The sequence below is a fragment of the Monodelphis domestica genome, chromosome 2 (genome assembly GCF_027887165.1).
Source record: "Monodelphis domestica isolate mMonDom1 chromosome 2, mMonDom1.pri, whole genome shotgun sequence".
In the NCBI taxonomy this organism is placed as follows: domain Eukaryota; kingdom Metazoa; phylum Chordata; class Mammalia; order Didelphimorphia; family Didelphidae; genus Monodelphis; species Monodelphis domestica.
The window spans coordinates 172,803,175-172,825,773 of record NC_077228.1 but is presented as its reverse complement, the minus strand read 5'-3'; the positions used below and the strand labels follow the sequence as shown (position 1 = coordinate 172,825,773).

The window sequence follows — 22,599 nt, the reverse complement described above, 5'->3', positions numbered from 1 at the left end:
AACAAATTGGCAGATGACATTTATGTCTTCACCAATAAAACTAGGAGGAGGGATAACTACCATACTAGGTGACGGAATACAAGAAATTCTCAGACTAAAGAGCTGGGCTACATCTAATAAGCTGAAATGTTTGTAGTGGGGTACTGTAAAACCTTGCTCTTGGGTTCAGAAAATTGACTTCACAAGTACAAGGTTGGGGGAGGTATGATTAGACAGCAATTTGGAAAGGATCAAGGGGGTTTAAATGGATTGCAGGCTCAATATGAATCAACAGTGTGATATGTAGCCAAAAAAGCTAATGCTATTCTAGGCTGCATTAAGAAGGGCAAAGCTTCCAAGAAAGGAGATGATAGTATTGCTGTAATCTGCCCAAGTCAAACCACATCAGAACTACTGTCAATAAATATTTATTAAGTATCTTCAGGCTTTGTTAGGTACTGAGCTAAACTCTGGAGATACAAAGAAAGGCAAAGGTCAGACCCTGCCCTCAAGTAGTTTACAGTGGAATGAAGAGATCTGGCTTCTACATATCTGGAAGGACATTGATAGAACAGGGGGCAAGCAAAATGGCGAAGAGTCTCTGGTTTGGACCATCTAAGGATTGGTTGAAACAATTGTGGATATGTATGGAGCCGAGAGGAGAAAAGATTCAGGGGAGACATGATATAGTTGCCTTTACGTATTTGAAGAGTTGTCTTGTGGAAGTGGGATTAATCTTGTTTTTGGTCTCAGTGGGCCAAGTATGAAGATTGAGTGGAAATTGCAAAGAGGCAAATTTAGGCTTGATATAATCCAGTAAACTCCCTATGTTGGGAGACAGTGTGTTCCCCTTCCCACAGAGGCTAGATAACTATTTTGGGTGTTTTGTAATTCTTTTTCAGTATCAACTGGATTAGATAACTGTTGAGGTCCTTTTCAACTCTAAAATTATGTGATTCTGTGTAAAAAAAAAACACAACAGTTTAATGGAATTAAGAGATAGATATACTTAGGAGTAAGAGAAAGGGGCAAAGATAGATAGTAGGGTATTAGACTCCTAGTCAAATGATCTGGGTTCAAACCCTGAATATATCACTTACTATGCAATCTTAAACAAGTCACTTCTCTGTGCTTCTTTCTTCATCTATAAAATGAGGGTATTGTCCTGGATAATCTTGAAGACTTCTTCTAGCTCTAGAATTCTGTGCTTCTAGATAGCAAGTATCAAGAATTTGGGTGGCAAGTTACCTCAGAGCTGAATGGGGAGTACTGGGTACTCGGAAAAGGCAAGGAACAAGTGAATTTAGGAGAGAGAAAGATGTTGAATCAAGAAGACTGGGATCCCAGAAAATTACAAATAGAGATTCCTGCTTGTTAAACTACAAAAGATGATGTTATAAAGTTAAACAAGGTCATAAACATATATAGATGTTGTGCAAATTGAACCTCAACTGCATCTTTTTTTTTTACCCCTTACCTCTTCTGTTTTAGAATCAATACTAAGTATTGGATTCAAGAATGATAAAGGCTAGGCAATTGGTATTAAGGGATTTGCCCAGGGCCAAGAAGTAGGAAGTTTCTTAGACCTCCTGTTTTTAGGCTTGACTCTCTATCCACTAAGCTACCCATTTATCTCCAAATATGCTATTTTTGCAAATATAATTATATATGCAGCCATGGTATATGCATGTGTGAGAGAATATCTGTCCAATTGAAGTCAGAACATTCTCAATAAGGATAATCCTTTAATATATGTATAATTCAGTAGAATTGCTTGTCAACTCCAGGAGGGGGGAAGGAAGAGGGGAAGGAGACAATATGAATCATGTAACAATGAGGAAATTTTTTTAATTTAAATTTTAAAGATATTCTAGACTTCAAAGAAATGGCTCCTTCCCCTAATTCACTGTAGATTATATTTTAACCTGCTTTTACTGTAGACTAACAGAACTCATATATATGAACATATGTCCTGAGTATGCCATCAACAACTATTAAACATTAACTATTAGCTACATGCAAGGCACCATGATGGACACTGGAGATACAAAGACAAAAATGAAACATTCCCTATTGTCAAAGAGCTTACACTGTACCTGAACTGATTCTCAGTTTAGAAATAATGTTCATGTAGGGGTAGCTAGGTGGCTTGGAGGAAAGAGAGTCAAGGCTTAGAGATGGGATGGCCTGGGTTCAAATCTGGCCTAAGATACTTCCTAGCTATGTGACCCTGGGCAAGTCACTTAACCCCCATTTCCTAGCCCTTACTAACAGGAGAGGAAGAAAGAAATGAAAGAAAGAAAGAAAGAAAGAAAGAAAGAAAGAAAGAAAGAAAGAAAGAAAGAAAGAAAGAAAGAAAGAAAGAAAGAAAGAAAGAAAGAAAGAAAGAAAGAAAATGAGTTCATGATGTTCTATACCCCAAACAAGAATCTTACCCAATTTAGGAGCATGAAAAAAGAGAGTTGTTGAGAAAATAACGGGAATAAATAAACAGTATATAATTTGGTGCAGCCTGGAGGAGTTTCAGGGGTACAGAGAAATTTTTTTTTTTAGTGAATCATGTTCTAAAAGTTTATTTTAGTTATGTCTGTTTGGAGCTCATAATACATTTCCCTTTAGAAACAATGTGATCAGGGCAGTTAGAGGATGCAGTGGATAGAAAGCTAGGCCTGGAGATGGGAAGTCCTGGGTTCAAATGTGACTTCAGATATATCCTAGCTGTATGACCCTGGACAAGTCACTTATAACCTCAATTGCCTCCTAGGCCATATAGCTCTTCTGCTTTGGAATAGATACTTAGTATCTACACTAAAAAAGAAAGGATTAAAAAAAAAGAAACAGTATGATCAAAGTTTAAGTTTCTATACTAGTCTTTGAAAACCTGTTCAATCTGAAATTAACCTTATCTACTTACCTACTAGATGTCCAACCAGTTTCAGAATTACAGAGACTTGGGATCAGTTATTATTCCTGATCCATATTGACTTTTTAAAGCCAGTTTAAGTAAGATTGAAGTGAACCTTTTTTAAAAACCACCCTTATCTTCAGTTTTAAATAGATACTGAGTATCTGTTCCAAGGCAGAAGAACAGTACAGGCTAGGCAGTTGGGGTTAAGTAACTTGTCCAGGGTCAGGAAATGTCTGAGGCTAAATTTGAACCCTGGACTTCTCCATCTTTAGGCCTGGCTCTCAATTCACTGAGCTACCCAGCTTCCCTTTAAGTAAACCATTTAAAAAATATATATATATATATTTAAAATCTAAGTTGTTAAATAATTACTGGTCTATTGATGAAATTCATCAATAGAAGTTAATTCTCTACACCAACGAAATCATAGGTCATATTCACCTAGAACTAGAATCTAATTTCAACCAATATTTATAACAAGGTTTCTAAGGAAGTATTGTTTTATAATTCTAAATTGCAAGACATAAAAATACATCTTTTTCCAGGATTGGGAGTATTACTCTCTCCCCAAAACACCTTCAAACACAAAAACTTATCTGGAAGAAAATGTGCTAGGAAAACAAAGATTACATGGCTTAATCCACAGTTCTTAAATTTTTTGTTCTGGGGTCCTCTTTATACTTTTCAAAATATCGAAGACTGCCCCCCCCAAGAACTTTTTATGTGGGTTATGCCTATCAAAATTAACCATATTAGACATTAAAGCATCTTATTATGAAGATCGTTCTGACCTCATGAGCCACATGAAAGGGTCTGGGGGACCAACCTTTTGTGTCCTTAGACAACACTTTTTTTTTTAAGCCCTTACCTTCCACCTTAGAATCAATACCATATTGGTTCCAAGGCAGAAGAATGGTAAGGGCTAGGGAATGAGGGTTAAGTGATTTGCTCAGGGTCACACAGCTAGAAGTGTCTGAGGTCACATTTGAACCCAGAACCTCCTGTCTCTAGGCCTGGCTCTCTATCCACAGTGCTACTGAGATAACACTTTGAAAGACACTGGCTTAGAGCATGTTTGCCCTTCAATAGGACCAGCTTTCCTAACTCAAAACCCAAGTCAAGCCTTCAGCAGCAGTTAGTTATTTTTGTAGGTAGAAACAGTGGTGACTAGTACAGTTTGGAGTTTTGGATTCCCAAAGTGGGAATGAGGGCTTGGATCAACAAGTGCTGGGTCAAAGCAGGAAATCTTGGCCAGAGCAGACAAGATTGTCAGTGGTTGTGATAGGAATAGGAGTAGCTCACATTTCTACAGAGCTTTAAATATTTCAAAACTAAATTTTCAACAGTCCTATGAAATGTAAGCAGTGCAAATATTATCATCACTATTTGACAAAGAGGAGATCAAGGCACAGTGACTTGTCTCTAGCCACACAGTAAGTACTAAACTCATCATTTGAACCTGGGTCTTTTCTGACTTCATATCCAGTGATCTCCATCCTCTTCATCTCACAGCCTTATAATCGTGGGGTGTTAGTGAAAGGTTAGGGAGGGGAGGAAGATGAGTGATGGCATATCCCCCAATGGCAGAGGTAGCTCACAGGAAAGTGAAGCCTTGAATGGGGCAGTCATTGATATGTGATATGAGAGAGAGAGAGAGAGAGAGAGAGAGAGAGAGAGAGAGAGAGAGAGAGAGAGAGAGAGAGAGAGAGAGAGAGGAGAGAGAGAGAGAGAGGGAGAAAGAGAGAGAGAGAGAGAGAGAGAGAGAGAGAGAGAGAGAGAGAGAGAGAGAGAGAGAGAGGGAGAGGGAGAGAGACAGAGAGACAGAGAGACAGAGAGAGACAGAGAGAGGAGAGAGACTAAATCTATAAATATAATATATTTATATACATAAGTATAGTCAGCTAGAAGAGGTTTGAAAACAAACAGCAGCAACTGAAGGAATGTGTTTAAACAGAAAAGGGCTTGAGGAAGAGAAACTTATTAGGAGTTTGCAGAGGGGAAGCCAACCAGCCACTGAGTTTAGAGGACTGTGAAAATGAAGTTTTGATATCTATCTCAAGGGTAGGACCAAGGATTGAGCTTAAAGTGGTGAGCCAGGTGGCCTAATGGTAGATCCATATTTAAATTATTAACAACCAGAATCATCATCATTAATAACCAGAATGCATCAAACATTGCTCCTCTCTCCCTCCCAGCTAGTATTCACCAGAATTACACTCCCTGAATTGATCACAAGAGGTCACTCTTGCCTTGATCAGCCTTTTAATATATCACTTTTACCAAAAAATAAAAAAATTACAGATGAAAAATGGACAGCCTGGTCGTAGGCAAATAGCCTGATCCAGACTTATCTTAGGGAGAAAAGTTTAGGCCTCGGGCACCCTGAAATATGAACAGTTAGAGAAAAAGGGACAGTGCCTCTGATGCCTTCAGAGTCTTTCCACATAGAAGGATTTGCCCATCTGATTCAGCTCTTGCTGGTACTGTCGCTGCTCCTTCTCAAACAGTTGATTTAAGGCAGCTTGCCGAACCTGGGAGAGGGAGGTCAGAGTAAAGTGTGGACACTTGCCTTCTGGCACCCACCCACCACCCTCTGTCCTTGACTGGTTCTCTAGTTTTTGGGGTTGGTTTGTTTTTTTTAAACTGAACACAGGGGACAAGAGGTAGATAGGTCAGGGAAGGTAGCCTACACTTTGCACAAATGAACACGGAGCAAAACACATCATGTCCTCAAGCTAGGTGAGCCTAATATGGCACAGCAGAGGTTAAGGGACACTAGGGAAATAGAAATAAAGGCAATTCCTGGGGCAACTTGAAGTACTTTAAGTTTAGGGAGCTAGAGAAGCACTTTGGGAAAAAGATCAGAGAATCAACCAATAAATAAATATTTATTAAGAGCATTCCATGGGGGCAGCTGGGTGGCTCAGTGGATTTCAAGCCAAGTCTAGAGATGGGAAGACCTGGGTTCAAATCTGGTCTCAGATACTTCCTAGCTGTGAGGCTCTGGGCATGTTGAACAGTTTGAGGCTGCTGTGAAATTTGATCTTCTGGTAGAATGAGATAGATGAGAAGGAATTTCCAAATGGACTGGATTGCTCCCTCTCTCTATATAGTGCTTGGTCTCCTTTACCCCCTTTTAGGAGTGTAGAGAGTCATTGTTGGCTCTCCCTTTGCCCCTTCTCCTGGAGAGGTGCTGGCCCTCACTCCTTGGAGTGCCTTGGGTCTCTGTACCCCATAGGCTTTCCTTATCATCAGGGAATGGGTACATGAGCCTCAGGACCTGGCCTACTGCTGAGTGGTGTTTGCTTCATTTCTCCACCCACTTATCTGGAGGGCCAAGAGCTGCTGCAAAGGCCATACTCGAGCCCATCCAATTGGTCTGGATGGCAGCATCTTAATTGCTAAATTTCCTTATTTCCCCTCTTCCCAGGTTTTAACTAGGAAAAGGAAGAATAAAAGTGGCAGTTGGTTAAAAAAAAGTATGTGTGGGAAGCCTAGCCTAACCTTTGCCACTTTTCTGCCTTGGAACCAACATACATTATTGATTCCAAGCCGGAAGGTAAGGGTTTTGAAAAATAAATATTTAAAAAAGAGCCTACTATGTGACAGTCTCTGTGCTAGGCCCTAGAGAATTTTTGTTAGATTTGAATATCAAAATATATCACAGGTGGGATGTAAATTGCTGAATTCAAAGCTCTGCTACTTAGAATGAAAAAGAATGTGGTGAATTGAGGACATGTTAAGTTCAGCTAGCTGCTAGCAAAGTGGGTCAGGGTAGACTATGGATGGCCCCAGGGATCCTAGTGAGCAAAAGGGCCCAATAATAGGGCTGACCCACTCACAATCAGCAGCTGCTTGTTGGCCATTGCCATCTCCTGTTCCTCGGTGTCTTGCATTTTCAGGATGGCATAAGGGTTCCTCCTCTGGTCCATTGTTTCCTGCCATACACACTGCACCACTGTATTTTTCCAACTGCCCCAGGAGATGTAAGATGGATTTGTGTTAGGACAGAATACTATTGGACATCTCTGTAACCTAGAATTTCTGTCTTATATTTCCTACATAATTAAGTAGCTCAAGTATAGGTATTGTCTACTATGCCTCAGTGAAACCTCTAATAAGTGTTTATTATACTGCTAGGAATGAATCAAGATCTCAATAAAGGCCCCCCCTTTTGATCACCCCCATTTACATTCAGGGTATCTTGGGAGACAGAAACTAGAGAAAGGGGTTAACTGAGTAGTGTAGTTTAACCTGGAGGGCATTAGTACATAGCTATGGATTTACATTTGCTTAGTTATGTGAAACAAAGCTAATTCTTATCTCTCCCTGAACTACTGAGATAATTATAATATTGAGGAATAGTTTGAGAATGGAGAACAGAGGAGGCAGAGAAGTCATTGGAAGGGCTAGGGATGGAGGTCGTAGGTAAAAATTACCTCTTAACAGCCTTCTCAAATGCTACTACCCTCTTGTAACTCTGCAAGGAAAATGAATGTACCTGGTCAGTCCAATTACCAAGTCCCCACCCTAGCACCCATTTTGTTAGCTTAGCTTAGATGAACTCAGGGGATCCTTTCCCCATCCAGTCACCCCTTCAGAAACAGGTAATGGCTAGCCACACATCATTCAAAATATTTCAACATTGACTTGGAAAGCAATATCCTGATCCTGGGACTTGTGTTACTGGAGTGGAGAAGAGCTCATTACAAAATCCTTCTTTGGTGCTTCCCCTTGCTCATTCTGGGGAAAATAGATCTGAGAAACCCCATCAATACTTCATCTCTGCCATACCTCTTCTATCTTTATAACCTGGTCCAAGGTCAGGGACGATCTCAAGTTTGTTGGGAGCTTACTAGGCCGGATAGACATTGTTGACTGTTGCTCTTCCTGTTTTGTCCTTTCACTGATCTCAATTACCCTGGTTACTAGGCATGGCTCCAATAATACCCTAGGCCTAGGACCTGATTGGTCACCTGGCTTGTTGCCTAGGTGACCTGAAAGGGAATCCTAGTTCTTTAGCCTTCCAAGAATGACCCCACCACCACCTGAAGTCATCAACCTAAATCCAGGACTTCTTATGCTGGGGTTCAGAAGCAGTACCAGAGTTATAATTTTAGGAGAATAAGCCCCACCCTACCCTCACAGGTGTACACATAGAGAACCCTGTCCCTGCACCCCCCCACCCCCATGGTGATCTACTCCAGACAGGTAGAAGCAGAAATCAGCAACAAATATGCTTATTTTTATAGCTGTTTTATTAAATAACCAGTTTATAAAGTGAGACCAATGTAGTGACTTATTGGGGGAATAAGGAATTAGTGCCTATATCACAACAGTTCCCCATAGTCACTCGCCTTGATCTATAGTATTCGAAAAGGTCAAGGCAGTGCACTAAACACAATACAAATCTCAACAGGGTTTGGTTTAAGTACAACACCCTAGTTCCTCCTGCCCTTATCATTCCATAACTTTAAGTGACATGTCCATGGGCTGGAGTCCCCATCCAACTGTGTAAGATAGGGGCTCTGTGGTTTCCATTTCTACCATCATGTGTCCTCCCCCACCCCAACCCATTTAGAGTAAAACTGACTTTAGGAGAGCAAAAAATAACCATGATCAAAAACAAGTTGGGGTAAGGAGAAAGTGACATAGACAGGGAAAATATGTGGATTCAAATCCATAAAAATGCTAATGGAGGGGGAAAAGATTGCCTCTAATGTGTAGTTCTACAGCAGACCAGAGGAAAAAGCTAAAGAAGGATCTCTAGGCATACATTGCAGGAATTCTGGGCCTACTGGTATCAATGCTGTCCAGTGCTGCTCTGTCTGCTGCCCTGGAGAAATCCCTGGGTACTGAGACTGGATTCTCTTATTGGAGCCACATTAGCTATGGCTCTCCTCAAATTCAGTCAAAGGGTGCTCTCTAGTGTGTTGTAGTTATCCTTAAAACTCTTCAGCTCTAGGAAGTGCTTGGCTCTTTTACTCTTCTGACTGGACGGCAGATAGGTGACCTGGATAGTTGTCGGGGAGGAAACTTCAGGAGATTGTGTTAGATCCTTAGCTGCTGATTGGTGCTGCCGCTGGGAGTTTCCACCACGGGCTTTGACACTGAAGCATCCAAGGAGAAAACCAGTTATGACCAACATAAGAGAAAGATCATAGTTCAGGGCTCATTGATTCTCAATATGAACTAATGGTCTGTGCCACCATATATACACACATACACACACATTGTAGTTTGCTAAAATTCAACTTAATTTTTAAAAAGAACATTTCTTTCTCTAATATGTGCCAGCCAGATTTTTATTACATGAAGCTTAGAACCAACCTCTCCCCCTTTAAATCATAAAATCTCAAGTATTCTACCTTTCCAGTCTTCACATACCACATTCCTCTACCCTCTATTTACTTTATTGTCCACCAAGATTTGTTGACTTACTCTTCTTCAATGACATTTCACATTCCAATCTCTGGGGACACTAGATTTTTAAAGTGGAATGCTTCAACCCCCCCACCCCACCCCTTCTGCCTCTCAGAATCTCTGGTTTCCTTCAAAACTCAGCTTAAGTCTCACCTTCTTTCTATAAGAAGCTCTTTTTGATTTCTTAGAGTTACTGTCACCCTCTCTCCCTCTGAAAGGTAAGTTCTTTGGAGACAGTTCCACTTTCATCTTTGTATTGCCTTTTGAGTGCTTATCAATGCCTGGCACACAGTAGCCACTTAATTAACATTTATGGTATTTATGGTCTGAGAACCGTAAGGGACATCTCTGAGTCATCTAGATTCTAAATTGTCTCCTTCATTTTTATGGGTGAGGTTCAGAAAAAAGAGATTTGTCCAAGATATCATATATAATAAATCTATGTACTACTGAATGCAAATCTAGTTCTTTTTCCACTTTGCCATCTCTCTATCTAAAACAAATAGATTCAAATCCCTTCACCAGACATAGTTTATTAGAAACATCACAGGTGTTGTCTGTTTTATTTTTTGTTGAGCCCCCCCCTCCCCCCACTGGGTACTAATATTTTACATATATAGCATAAAAAAAAAAAGGAACTCACAACCAACCCTACTTTGACATGTTTTACCCACACTCACGCGGCAGCCAGTTCACTCAGTGCTTCCTGATAATGTAGATATTCCGTCTGGCCAAAGACCTGTGAAAAAGAGGGTAGGGATCTTTTAAGCTCTGTTCTCTACTGTGTCTACTTCAAATAAAAATACCACAAGTAGCAAACAGATCAACTGACTTACTCCAGTTCCATATCGAGCTGTCTCATAACCATCTAACAGGGTATCAATGAGGGCCTTTCGGACACCCTTGAAGGGAGTACTTGTGTTTCGAAGCTCCAGCAGATATGATCGGAAATTCTTGCCCATCAAGGAACGAGGATGCCGGCCTTCTGAATGGAAAGGAATCTCTGAAAAGGTAAAGACTTGATGAAAATACTTTTTTAAGCACTTACTGTAAGAAATGTCCTATACCCCCAAGTAATCTTGATCAATAATTCTTCAAATTAGGGAATGCAACTTTTAAGTAGGTCATAGGAAATTCTGGAAGGAATAATAGAAGCCAAACATCTAGGCCTCAACAACTGTTTGGTAAGGGTAGCAAATAGTGGATTCTGTGAATGGGAGGACCTATTCCTCAACTTCTTGGGTTTTGTATATTTCCCACCATTTAGGAATCTATGAGCATTTTTATAAAGTGGGTATATATGGATAAATCTCCTATAGCTTTGGCTCTATGTTTATTCTGATCAGAGCATCTTCTGATCACTTTTCAGCTTGATTATGAGTAGGGTTTTGGTGGAGATTCAAGGATTAGGCTCAGGGAATACAGAATTTGAGGAGGGGCTTGAAACCTAAGGCCTTGTGATGTTTCTTTGTAACCCTTCCTTGCCTTCACCTCTAAATTGTCTTCTTCTGATCTCCTTAGAACTTCTTCTGCAACCATTTCTCATCAGTCTTAGTTTCCCCTCCCTCATTTCTCTTGGTTTAGGGGTCCCAACCCGGGATTGCTTATCATTAGGGATGCTTTTCCCTAGAGGCCAGGTCTCTACTTTCAAGGATAGTTGTTAAGATAATGGACTAGTAGACTAAAAGTCAAGAAACAAATTTTATCACTCACTAGCTAGTCTATGACTAGCAAGCCATTTCCCATTTCTAAACCAAGTTTCCTTATTTGAAATATAAGCATTGATAAAACTAGATGTTTATCCTTTTCTAGCAGTAACAGCATGAATCCTTAGAATCAGAGAATGTGTAAGTTAAAAAAATACCTATAGCATCTATATAGCTGTTTTTAGTTTTGCAAAGAGTAATAAAAAATATTTTCTTATTTGATCCTCACAACCACCTAAAGTAGGAGGTGCTATTATTATTCTAATTTTATAGCTGGGGAAACTAAGGCTGATCAGGTTAAGTGACTTGCTAGGATCATAGTGTTTAAGGGTGGATTTGAACACAGATCTTCCTTACTCCAGGTTTAGCACTCTTACCCACTGGGCTTTTTAACTGCCTATTCTAACATGAGGTGAAACAGAAGTAGATCTTTCCTGCCTTTTAAGAATTCAGCACACTGTATCCCTTCTCCCATCCTCCTTATCCAAAAATAAGGGAATCATTGGCAAAATATCTCTAAAAAAGAATGATTGGTTTTCCTAATTTCTTCATCAAGTTGGGCCCCAAGGAAATATATTCTGTAGATTCCAGGGAGTTCCTAAGACAAATGTGCCCCAGTAAGGATAGGAGGGATTTATTCTTATCCTTATGATGTGGTCTTTAAGCTTCTTTTCTAACTAGAACATCAGGATCTCTGAAGAGACCTTCTCATACCTGACTGACTCTTACCAGAGGCACGAATGGCATCCAATGCTTTCATTCTGTACAGGTAGTTGTAGCAATCTGTAAAGACAATTGCTTGAATCAGGAATACCATTCCCAACACCCTTTCACTATTAAGCCTGCTTTATTAGATCAACTATAACAGAAAGCAACTAAAATTATGATTTCCTAGCACTTCTAACTCTCAGTCTCCAGAAAATAAAACTCTGAGCCCTTAGCTTTCCAAATTTAGTCATCCCCAAGTTGGAAAACTCGCCCCATACGTTGATTTCCTGGTGTCTCCAGCTGTAAAAGTCTGGCATCATCCTCTTCAAGAAGCTTAGGTTCATACTTTACATCCTGGACCTTGGACAGTCGGATGTCAATCTCTTCCTTCAGATCCTGCTCACATGGAGAAGAGAACAGTTATCTTGGAATGCTTATCCCTGGTGGCTTATTTTATTATTAATACCTCCCACCAATTTAAAAATGCAGTAACCTCTGGGGCAGGGAAATAAAACGATTGATCAGGAAGAGGAAGCAAATTAAAAATCTTCTGACTACTGGTACCTTAGGAAGTAAAGAAATGAGACTAGGGTTCTCCAACACTCAAGAGACCCATCAATAATCACTCAGCATCCAGGTAATAAATTACAGCGGGAATTACTCAAAAAACACTGCCTGATAATCAACAGGCAGCATTTCTGAAACTCAGGTTTTCCTATAGTACATCGATCTTTCCACAATCTCAAATTAGAGGATGTAGATGGGTTAGAAGTAGATTAGGGCAATATTCCAGAAATGGAGAAAAATCCATATCTTTTCACTTAAAAACTGCCGATTATGAACTGCGGAGAATTTCCAGAGACACACCTTAGGAGCGTTGTGCCCCACAGGGACATGAGGGCCTCTTCGAGACTTCATAGCAAAACGCATTATCTGCCTCTTCACAAAAATGAATAACAGCACAAATACCTAGGGGGGAAATCGGAGAGGGGGCCCTTGGAGACCCCTCTAAGCAGATGAAAGGCTCCAGCTGCGGCTCCCCACAGCCCCCCTCCCACTTTCCCCCTAATTCGGAGATCCAGATTAGCGAGCTTGGGCCTTTCCCCACCCCCGGGAGGGCAGGTCAGCAGGGTGAGGGTGCTCGCACGAGGGGAGCTGGGGGTCGGCGCGGAGCCAGGAGGGCGTGGACGGTCAGCCTCGGGACGGGGCTGGTCACGGGGGAGGGAGGAGTGCGTAGGGGGGTCGCTCCTCACCAAGCTCCCGTAGGCCATCACCAGCACCACGTTCACCCCGGACAACCAGTTACTGCTGGACGCCATGGCCTCCCTCCAGCTTCGTTAGCTTGGGCTCCGCGATAGCGACGGCCACAGGGCTCCCTGGCGTTCCCTGGCCATTTCCTTATGGCGGAAGCCAAAGCCGGGCCCGGTCAGAAAACATGGCGGCCGGCGGGAGCACGGGGGGAATTAGGGGGGGAACTGAAGCCGAGAAAGGAAAGAAGGCGGAGGGAAGTGTGACGAGTTCCTCTCCCTCGGCACGTGACACCGGCAAGGGGCAGGCGAGAGCGCGTGAGAGAGGGGCGGGCCTGCGGGGCAGGGAGGAAAAGGAGGTCTTGGGAAGGTCACGTGACCGGAGGAGGCTGATCCTCGGATCCAGAGAAGGTGGCTCGTGGCAGGACGACGGGCGCGCGCCTCTTTGCGTGTCACGTGCTGGGGGAGGAAGGAAGGAGAGAGGGAGGGGAAAGGCGCGAGAGCGAGCGCGAGAGGAAAAAGGGGGGGGTGGAGAGAGAAGAGGGAGTCTATATCACGTGACAGGGGCGGCGCGGCCCGGGGTGTCAGTGTGGAGGAGACTGAGGTAAAGTTGGGAGCGCGGCGGCAGCGGCGGCGGCGGCGGCGGCGGTAGCGGCAGCGCGGCGGGGCCGGGTATTGTCCGCGGCCCCTTTAAATCCGCGATTCCCCCTTCACCCTTTCTCTCTTCCCGCCGTGGCCCCTTCTCCCAGCAGCTGCCCCCCCCCTCGCGCGGTGCGGGCTTCCCCTCCCCCCTCCGCGCGCCGTGCTCCCCCCTTCAGTCGCGCGGGCCCCAGGCTCCCCCACCCCCCCCCACCCCCGCCACTCTGGGCCAGCCGCCGGGGTTTTGTTTATGGTCGGGCTTGCGGCCTACTGGGCCGCGCCGGAGCCGGGGCCTAGATTTGGGAGTGTGGCCGGGCGGGGCGCAGGGTGGCCGGGGGGGGGGCCATGCGGCTCGGGCCTGGGGGGTGGAGAGAGCGCGAGGGAGCGAGCGCGGCCTGGGCCTGGCCTGAGGTAGGGCTCCCCCTTCCTCCCTCTTTATAACACTGCGCCTGAGGAGAAAGTGGGGGGGGGGCGCGGCGCTCTCCCCCTCCAGCCTTACGTACTCGGGGCCTCCCTTCACCCGAGCTAGGACTCGGCCTGGGTTTGAGCAAGGAGAGATCAGGGGAGCTGTGGGACGAAGTTGCCCACACCCTTTACTTAATTTTCTTACGGGCTTTTCAATTTGAGTGCAAAGGATCAATCTTTTGGGGAGAGGTGGGCTATTGGTCCTGCCGGCTCTCCATGTATCTCTGGGACTGAACCTTCACTCGTCGGTCCTCCGCCCTGTTTTCTTCACTCCTAACTCCTTTGTCAACTGCTCTAATTGCTCTTCTCACTTTGTCTTATCTTTTGGAGTTTTGAAGGCATTTTCATTAATATCTTTCATCTCTTTGCCCAGTGGAGCCTTGGGTACTTTCAACAATCAAAAGCATGTGGGGGAGCTTGATCTCACTGCTTCAAGCTCCTTAGTTATATTGCACTGGAGCACCGACTGTCTTTATCACTGTGTTCTCAATCGAGTTCAAGAACTGTTCATTAGGCCGTACTATGTGCAAAGCATTTCCCATAATGGGGCACAAATTCCAAATGTATCGTGTTCTTTCACCTTGTGGTGAGTACCCAGATTGCCTGTAAACTGATGCCATAACCAATTTGCCCCATGCTTGAAATAGCCACCCCTTTGGTGTGATGTTAGGAAAAGAAAAAGACTACAGTAATAGGCAATTTCTATCTTCCTTGACTATTAGCCTAGAATGCTAGTGAGATCTTTTTTTCCCCTCTTGTGTACTGACTTGGAAAACTTGTGATGTGCTTCTTCTGAGACATACTCAGCTCAGATTGACACTCTTCCTTAATACAAATTTAAAATGTTTGGCATCCTACTAGTTATTCTGTTGTCTAGTTGAGGTGCCTGATTTCAAATGAGCCAAGCCTTTCAGTGGGTTTGGTTGCTTCCAAAATGGACAGGAATTTAATTTCTAATTAGCTGGGTTTTGTGAACTAGTAAAAAGGTTATAAAACCAGTGTTGTGTTTTAAAAGGTGTACTAACCATACCTATATAGGGAGGTATTTTTGTTTTGTCAGAGTGGGATTGGATATGGGGAGGGATACATATGCCAAGAGGTCAATTTACCAAAGCTACTTAAGAATTATAGTTGACATTAGAAGCAAAAGGATGTATCTGCCAGGCTCTGGTGTGGTCATCTCTGAATCGTTGCACTTAGTTTAGTGCACTCATAGAACTTACTTTCTAATTGTGTTTTGTATCTCCAATTAGATTGTAAGCTCAAGGGCAGGGATCATGTTTCATTTTATTTTCATATGTCCTATGGAACTGGACACATAGATATGCAAATAAATGCTTGTTGGATCAATTAATTCAGTAACTTTTTTTTTTAATCTCAATGGCTGTCTTTTAAGTTGCTGGTTTTCTAAAGAAAGTTTGATAGCTCCTTTGATATCTATACCTACTATCAAGGTATTCCTTTTAGCTTAGTAATTAATTTGAGATTTCTCTTCCCTCTCCATCAGCACATCCTTAAACTTTAAGAAAGGTAGTATGTAAGATGGTTTTTTCTTTCCTGCCAACTTTGGATGTGTTTCCTTGTCCACTGCTAAAAGGTACCAAATTCTGTAATCCAAGTAATGCTTTAGATCAGTCACTTCCTGCTGACCCTGCTCACTGTTTTGCAAGTTGTCTACATAACATTTTATCACACATTTGTGAGAGAGATATGGCAATTCAGTTAGGAGTGATCAAAAGAATGTCTTAAAGATTTGTAGTGTTTTTCCATTAAGTATTCCAAACAGATTGAGTCCAGACAATTGTGCAAATAACCATAGCTATGTAATATCATTGTGTACCTAGCATATACTCTCCTAACTCATCTTCAAATTGAAATCAAATGTATGGTGGAACGACATTTAGAAATTGTAGATTGAGATGAGAAGTGCCAACTCATACTAAGTTAGAAATCCTAGATTAGCTAATTTAAAAATAAAACCAATATGAACACCTTTGTTCGTGTCTTGACATTGTTTTATCTCCACTGCTGGTTTGGATGTAGTGGTGGTTAGTTAAATGATACTTGTATTTTTCTAGATGAAATGTTAAAACTTGACTGTGATGCCAGCCTAGAAAGATAGACTACTGTGTAGCATATAGCCTGTACTCCCTTGACATATTTGTATGTTTTTTTGTTGTTGTTAAAATTGGTATCTGACTCTCCCATAAAATGTTCCCTATAAATGCTTAACTACTTTTTTGGAAACAGAAGAAAATGAAACTTTTATTGACATTGTAATGATCAAGGTTGTATGTAACCATAGTGTCACAAATTTGTAAAGAACTTGTCCCAAATAAATTGTTTTATTAGCAATTCAAAGAGAAGTATTTTTCTGTGGACTATCCAAGAAAATGAAAGAGGTGAGATAGCAGAACCTCATTACCAAGTTCAACATCCTATTTGTGACCATATTGAATCAATTACAGGAATCTAGAATTGACTGATATTTATTTCCATTATCCAAGAATTAAATGGGGTAGACATTTCTAAACTTATTAGAAAAGTGAGCACCTTTGAGAATGAAGTAGTGTCAAAATCCCTGCTCTCCATTTGCCTTCCATTAGTAAAAGGAAGATTTTATTAGTTTTGTTTTTTAAACTTAAAAATAGCAGCTGAGATAGTATTATAAGGTAAATGCATAAGAGGTGTCGAGTTGTACTTAAAAAAAAAATTGAGTAGTTAGAATTAAATCTATTCAGGTTAGAGTGAGCTTTCCATATGCTGTTCTCTAACTCCTATTAGCGCAGTCAGGAGATGACTTTATAGTGCTTCCCCATACAAGTAAGACTGTGTTAGGTACTTTGGTCTTTGGCTAATTCTGCAATTCTGGGTTGTTCTGCTTCAGAAGAGCTGTGGAAAGTAATAATGGCAGTTGTGAGCCCTAAGAGTTTGGGGTTTGTTGACCAGCAGGTTAGATGGAGAAGCAGCTGCAAAGACAAGAAACAAAGATTGCTGCTGGGAGAGCTGGTGTTCCAGGCAAAGTCACTGGAGTTAATATGTCTCTTTTGGAAGGCCTTAGTTTAAAAAAAGCCTCCACATCATGTGTACAGATGGAAACTTTAAAGGGGGTGGGAGGATTGGAAAAAGCGCCTGGATTTCAGAGGTAGAGGTTATGTATTTCTTTAGGTAGGAGTACTTTGAACTGATTTTCTTCCTGTGAGTGTGGGTTAGTGATCTTTTTGGAAGGACTCTACTTCTACCTTTTGGTAATTCTATAGTTTTAAGGCATTTGAGCAGACTCTTATCTGTGTGAAGGGGTTGGTCTTGGGGAGGGCTTTTTGCTTTTTTGTTTTATTAGCAGGTTGCTTAGGCTTACAGATAGCCACTTGCCAAGGACTAGAAGAATTAGAACAAGCTGGTAACTTTTTTGTACTTTTTTTACATGGCTGCCCATCATCAAGCAAATAATAAACACAATACACTATGCTATACCAAAATGGGTTAAAAGCCATAGTCCCTTAGGAAACTTATCAATCTAACTATGATGTTTCCCCAAAAGCAGCATTCTCTTGGTTTGCTGGGCCTAGATAAGAATAATATAAAGTTTTTGATTAAGGGGAGTGAAAAGGAGAGTGGTAAATATATTTTGACCACATTTAATCTCTAATAAAAAATTTTTTTTAAATCTTTCAGCATTCTACCTTGTAAATACTGTTATTTGTATATACTGTAAATGATGACATCAGTGGGCACTAACCGAGCCCGGGGAAACTGGGAGCAGACACAGACACAGAACCAGACACAGCACAAGCAGAGGCCACAGGTAAAGAAATCTGAGGGAAAGTAGAGTATGGGCAACCCAAATGGCTGATTGAGCCTTACATCCAGCACAGCTTCATTCTGTGCTTTGAATTTTCTTTCTATATTCTGTTTTTTAAGATTAGACCTTAGCTCTCCTATTCTCCTGATGCTTTCTTTGTTAATATCATGTGCTGCTACAAAAGAGCTACCTTCTTTTTTTCTTTTGCTATTTAATGTTGCTGTGTGAGGCTTTGAGAAAAAGGATTAATGTGACTTTTGTCTTTGGGTACCCCCTGTGGCTCCAATTTGGTGATAGCACTTCTTTTCTTTTTCTGGGTCCCTAGTATAATATCTTCCTAATTTCTTAGATTTTTCTAGTGTGACCCCACTCTTTAGCCCATATGTGTCTAGCCATTTTCTGACTTCTGGGTCTGATCTGTTCTTTCCCTTTTGTCTTTTGTCTTGTTCTTTTGGGGCCTTTGGAAGGTTTATCTGGTTTTCCCTTCAAATGGGGACTTGGCCTTTACTCTAAGTTTTTTTTCAAAATCATCCAGTAAAGACACCCTCGGGCATTGCTCAGTTACCAGTTTAAAAGGATAAATTAACCATCTGGGAACTAAACTTTATAGGTTCTTTTGAATATTGGTTTAGATGAGATCTATTTTCAATAGTGGTGGTTGATTAGTCTATTGTGAATAAATAATTCATATTTGGTTATTAATGTGATTAATGAATTATATTTCATTATTTGGTTGGGGGGAGAATTTTGCTCAGAGTTTTCCCTTTACTCTTTTTCACCACTTCTCGAGGTTCTTTCTAGCACATGGCCCCTTAAGGTTGTTACCAAGCAAGTCATTATAGTCCTAAGCACCTTATATTCTTATAATGATCATTCAATAGGAAGGCTTATTCTATCCTTGGCCCAAACTTGCTGTTCTTAAGATATTTCCAGATTTAGAAGCAAAAAGGTAGCCTTGGAAATTGGAATAGGCTTTTCTAATAAAAATTACAATTGAGCATATGTCTAGAATTGTGACCAAGCTACTTTAGGGGATAACGTTTTAGAAACTTGTTCCTATGGACAAAACTACATTAAACATAAGCAACTTCCTCTTTTTAGTGAAATGACTTGAGAATCTGAGAACTGTATTAATGATTACTTCTCTCTCTTTAAGTCTTCTATTCAATGTTTACTGGGTTGCTTCCATGTCAGCATGAACAGAAGGAATACTAGACCTCAGAAGACTTGGATTTGATTGCTTAATTCTTAATCCTACTACTTTTTTTATGTCTTTGGGCAAATCAGTTAATATTTCTGAACCACAGTTTTGCTCTTCTATAAAATGGGGATAATGATACCTGCCCTATATATATCTACCTCACAGGGTTGTTATGAGGGTCAAATGAAATAATATTAAAGTGCTTTGTAAACTGTAAAGCACCATTAGTTGTGAGGTGGTTTTAGAGCCCTTGGTGTCCTATCAATTGTAAAGGGAAAGGGAATCCAGGAAAGAGATTTGAAATTACTTTGCACAGGCACTGCCCTCACTGCTTCTGACTATACTTTTCTGACCATACTTCCTGGTTTCCATCTCAATTTATAGGCTACTGCAGAACAGATTAGACTTGCACAGATGATTTCGGACCACAACGATGCTGACTTTGAGGAGAAGGTGAAGCAAGTGAGTATACCAATTTACTATGATTTTGAGGGATGGTGGATGATGACGAGATAATTGTATCAAGTAACTATACATGCAGAAGGCATTACTTATCAGGATACTGATTTGCCTGGGGACATTGGAAAGATTATGTAATTTATATAACCTGAAATGTGATTGACCCAGGCCAAGAATGAGTTCTTTCTTTAGCCTGAATTTCTTATTTACTCTTTTGGATAAGTATATTGTTTTGAGAGATATGACTTTTAATTTGTAATTAATTGTTGAATAAATGGATAAATGCTTATGTGTTTTCTATATCAACTTCAAACTGTTGTGGCACCTCTACCTGGAATCTGCAAGACCTCAGTTCATGTATGGTCTCATACTTTATTAGCTGGTGACTCTTGACAAATCACTTAACCTATCTATGTCTTAGTTTACCCATCCATGAAATAGGAATAACAATAACAGTTACTTCCCAGAGGTAATTGTGAGGATAAAAATGAGATAGTATTTGTAAAGTGCTTTGTGACCTTAAAGTGCCATATAAATACTAGTGATGATGATGGTGATGGTGCCTTAAAACACCAGATTTGGTGACCTTTGTTATAAGCTGAGTCTTTTAGCAATAAATGTGTGTTGAGGATTTGTTCTCTATTTGGCACTGAGTTAGTTTTGCACTAGCCTGGCATATATAAACTCCTATACCCAATCCTAAACATATAGCCGCCATGAAATGAAAAATTCTGCTTTTGGACACAGAACCTCAAAATGCCACTTTTTGTGTTTTTCAAGGTGTTATTATCTCTTTGAACCATCTCTCTTCTACCGCTATTCCACCCTTCCCTCACCCCCCTCCCATTTTTTTTGTGTGTGAGAGATACAAACTGGCTCATGGTGATTATAGTCTTTCTCTTTGCAGCTGATTGATATCACAGGCAAGAACCAGGATGAATGTGTGATTGCTTTGCATGACTGCAATGGAGATGTCAATAGAGCTATCAATGTGCTGCTGGAGGGGAACCCAGATACGGTAGGATGCTTACTTAGTATATAATATTGTAGTTTGGGGTGCAATTGGGAGATTATAATTCCTGCATAATACAAAATGAGGTTGCACACTTTCAACAATGCATTGCCCTCACAAACAACGGGGAATGCTTTTGGAATTTTGTTTGCAGCATATTACAGCCTTATAAAAAGGTTCCAAAAGATTAATAGTTCACTGTGCACGTGTATGTTTGTGGTGTGCTCTTTATTTTAACCAGTTATCCTTCCTTTAAGGAGATAACAGTGGTAGGTAAACAGATAAAATGTGTCTCTTCTGCTTGGCTCAGTATAAATTGTAATTTATTCTAGGCTAGTGACTTATTTTCAAGGTTGTTTTTGAATTGGAAGAGGCAACATTTGATACTCTTGTTTATTAATCATAAGACTGATTGGACATTTTCATGGCTGAATAGGCAGTCACAATCTGTGCTTTATTCTTAACTCAGTATGTTCCCATCAAAATAGGCTGAGGATCATACAATGCTATTTCACCTTTTGAAACTACTTGTGATAAAGAAGGAAAAATAAGTTTTGTAGCTTTTCTCACCTTATTAACGAAGAGAGAAGGGTAGGATAGTTAGCATGGATTGAGAAATTCTCTTTATTTTTCTTGAACAAAACTATCCACTTTTCTCCCCTGCCTTTCCCCCCCATTTTCTGCCCAAAATGTTTGTGGAGAATGATTAATTTAGAAGAAGTTTGAATTTCAAGGCTATGAACTTATGAGATTCTTGTGAAGGCAAGGGTCTTTGACTTTAGCTACAAGACATGAATTACGGTATACTTTTTAAACTCAAGAACATCTTTTCTCATAATCTGTTTTTATCACTTCTAACTTTACTTAACCTTGCAATGGAAAACTGAAGCTGAGGAATGCCAATATATACCATAGATTCACCAGTCTTTCATGAAACCAGTGGGAAACAAGATAATTTTTCAGTAATTTTAAATTGCTTGGGTAATTGAGATCTAAACAGTGACAGTGAGAAAGGTGTAGAAATTCACTGTTTGTGTAGGACCTATGTGTAGATGTCATCCACCATGACATTAATATCAAGTTTAGAGGGAAGTAATACTTCCCTTACAGTCTTCTCTCTCCTTCTCTTCCCCCTTTCTTTCCCCTAAGGTTTTAGAATCAGTAGAAAATCCAGGGGCCATCAACTTCTGCTTGTTTTGTTTTACTTGAATCTGATTTCCAGGTTGTTATAATAATGAGACTATTTAACCATGGGCAATTAATGGTGCATTGAAGAACATAAAATGACTCACTTGTTGTAATGTGCTTTTCTGGGAGGTAACTTGGATTGGAAGATGAGATGACACGTAAGAACTATGGATGGAACATTTGTTCTTGAAAGGACAATTTTTATTGGTTTTATTTGATAATTGCTGATGATTAAGGCCACTGCTATTTGGTTTATGGAATAATTGGGAAGCTATCTCCTGCCTGTCTTGGTTTATGAAATGGAACCTCTGCCTGCCTTGCTATTTTAAAATCTTTGTCTGTGACCAATTCTGAGCATGTAGTACTGCTATGTGAAGAAGGGTGCATTGCATTTGAAGCTTTTAATATTTCTAAAAAGTTCACCTTCTCTGAGGTGTATGTTTGCAGAGTCATTTAGCTGATTTTTTTAGTTGTAAGTCTTCTTCAAACCCGTTTCATTTTTTGAGAAAATTCCTTTGGCTATAACCTAGAGGTTGAGTTCGTGTCCTTAAGAAAAGTGAAAAACCCATTTATATCCTTGGTCCTGACAGTCCTGTAATTGGGCATTTACAATTCTAAAGAATTTGGAAACAAAGATCCCAATATATCTCAAAAAATTCAGGTGGTACTTTTTTTGATATAAGGAAGAACTGGAAACAGGTATCCATTGATTGGGGAAATTGTCAAATGCCTATATGTCATAATAAATATATCAAAGGCATTATTATGCAGAAAGGAATGACAATTATGAGGAATCAGAGATACTTGAGAAGATTTAGGTGAGAGAAATGAAAAAACCAATAATGGATCTTTAGAACAAATA

At 40.7% G+C, this 22,599-nt stretch overlaps 3 protein-coding genes across 60 annotated transcripts in view; 1 reads left to right on the top strand and 2 right to left on the bottom strand.

Moving 5' to 3' along the window:
• Positions 1–5,132: 5,132 nt before the first annotated feature.
• Positions 5,133–7,845, bottom strand: CFAP141 (cilia and flagella associated protein 141). The gene is made up of 4 exons (XM_001372809.4): positions 7,682–7,845; positions 7,327–7,367; positions 6,730–6,859; positions 5,133–5,418 (listed from the first exon to the last, which is right to left on the bottom strand). The coding sequence occupies exons 1-4, from the start codon at positions 7,757–7,759 to the stop codon at positions 5,317–5,319; spliced, it is 351 nt and encodes a 116-aa protein (XP_001372846.1). The 5' UTR covers positions 7,760–7,845; the 3' UTR covers positions 5,133–5,316.
• Positions 7,846–8,127: 282 nt separating this feature from the next.
• C2H1orf43 (chromosome 2 C1orf43 homolog) lies at positions 8,128–13,116 on the bottom strand. Of its 11 annotated transcripts, none has more exons than XM_016430398.2 (7): positions 12,978–13,116; positions 12,592–12,719; positions 12,003–12,120; positions 11,731–11,799; positions 10,147–10,313; positions 9,991–10,049; positions 8,128–8,997 (listed from the first exon to the last, which is right to left on the bottom strand). In XM_016430398.2, the coding sequence occupies exons 2-7, from the start codon at positions 12,652–12,654 to the stop codon at positions 8,799–8,801; spliced, it is 675 nt and encodes a 224-aa protein (XP_016285884.1). In that variant the 5' UTR covers positions 12,655–12,719; positions 12,978–13,116; the 3' UTR covers positions 8,128–8,798. The 11 variants fall into 11 exon arrangements, with proteins under 11 accessions (XP_016285884.1, XP_007482030.1, XP_056672362.1 ...); XM_007481968.3 differs by having other exon boundaries at positions 12,592–12,663; XM_056816384.1 differs by having other exon boundaries at positions 11,746–11,799; positions 12,592–12,663.
• Positions 10,184–22,599, top strand: part of UBAP2L (ubiquitin associated protein 2 like) — a 49,026-nt gene continuing 36,610 nt past the window's right edge. For 11 of the 48 annotated variants that reach the window (XM_056816371.1, XM_056816370.1, XM_056816363.1 and 8 more), the window contains exons 1-4: positions 13,497–13,643; positions 17,751–17,880; positions 19,463–19,540; positions 20,430–20,555. In XM_056816371.1, the coding sequence (XP_056672349.1) occupies positions 17,791–17,880; positions 19,463–19,540; positions 20,430–20,555 (294 nt within the window). In that variant the 5' untranslated portion in view covers positions 13,497–13,643; positions 17,751–17,790. Of the gene's footprint in view, positions 10,322–12,903; positions 13,290–13,332; positions 13,383–13,423; positions 13,644–13,839; positions 14,022–17,750; positions 17,881–19,462; positions 19,541–20,429; positions 20,556–22,599 lie in introns of those variants that run through there. The other 37 variants (XM_056816367.1, XM_001366165.4, XM_056816357.1 and 34 more) reach the window with 16 other exon arrangements.

Excerpts from the sequence above, each read along its gene's own strand:
- CFAP141 (XM_001372809.4), bottom strand. The coding sequence starts at position 7,759 with ATGTCTATCCGGCCTAGTAAGCTCCCAACAAACTTGAGATCGTCCCTG. Across the intron at positions 7,368-7,681 it reads AGGTTATAAAGATAGAAGAG|AGTTACAAGAGGGTAGTAGC; the intron begins GTATGGCAGAGA and ends TTTTCCTTGCAG. Across the intron at positions 6,860-7,326 it reads TTTGAGAAGGCTGTTAAGAG|TTGGAAAAATACAGTGGTGC; the intron begins GTAATTTTTACC and ends CTCCTGGGGCAG.
- C2H1orf43 (XM_007481967.3), bottom strand. The coding sequence starts at position 13,043 with ATGGCGTCCAGCAGTAACTGGTTGTCCGGGGTGAACGTGGTGCTGGTG. Across the intron at positions 10,314-11,730 it reads CTCTGGTAAGAGTCAGTCAG|AGATTCCTTTCCATTCAGAA; the intron begins GTATGAGAAGGT and ends TTACCTTTTCAG. Across the intron at positions 8,998-9,990 it reads CTGAGTGAACTGGCTGCCGC|TGTCAAAGCCCGTGGTGGAA; the intron begins GTGAGTGTGGGT and ends TGGATGCTTCAG.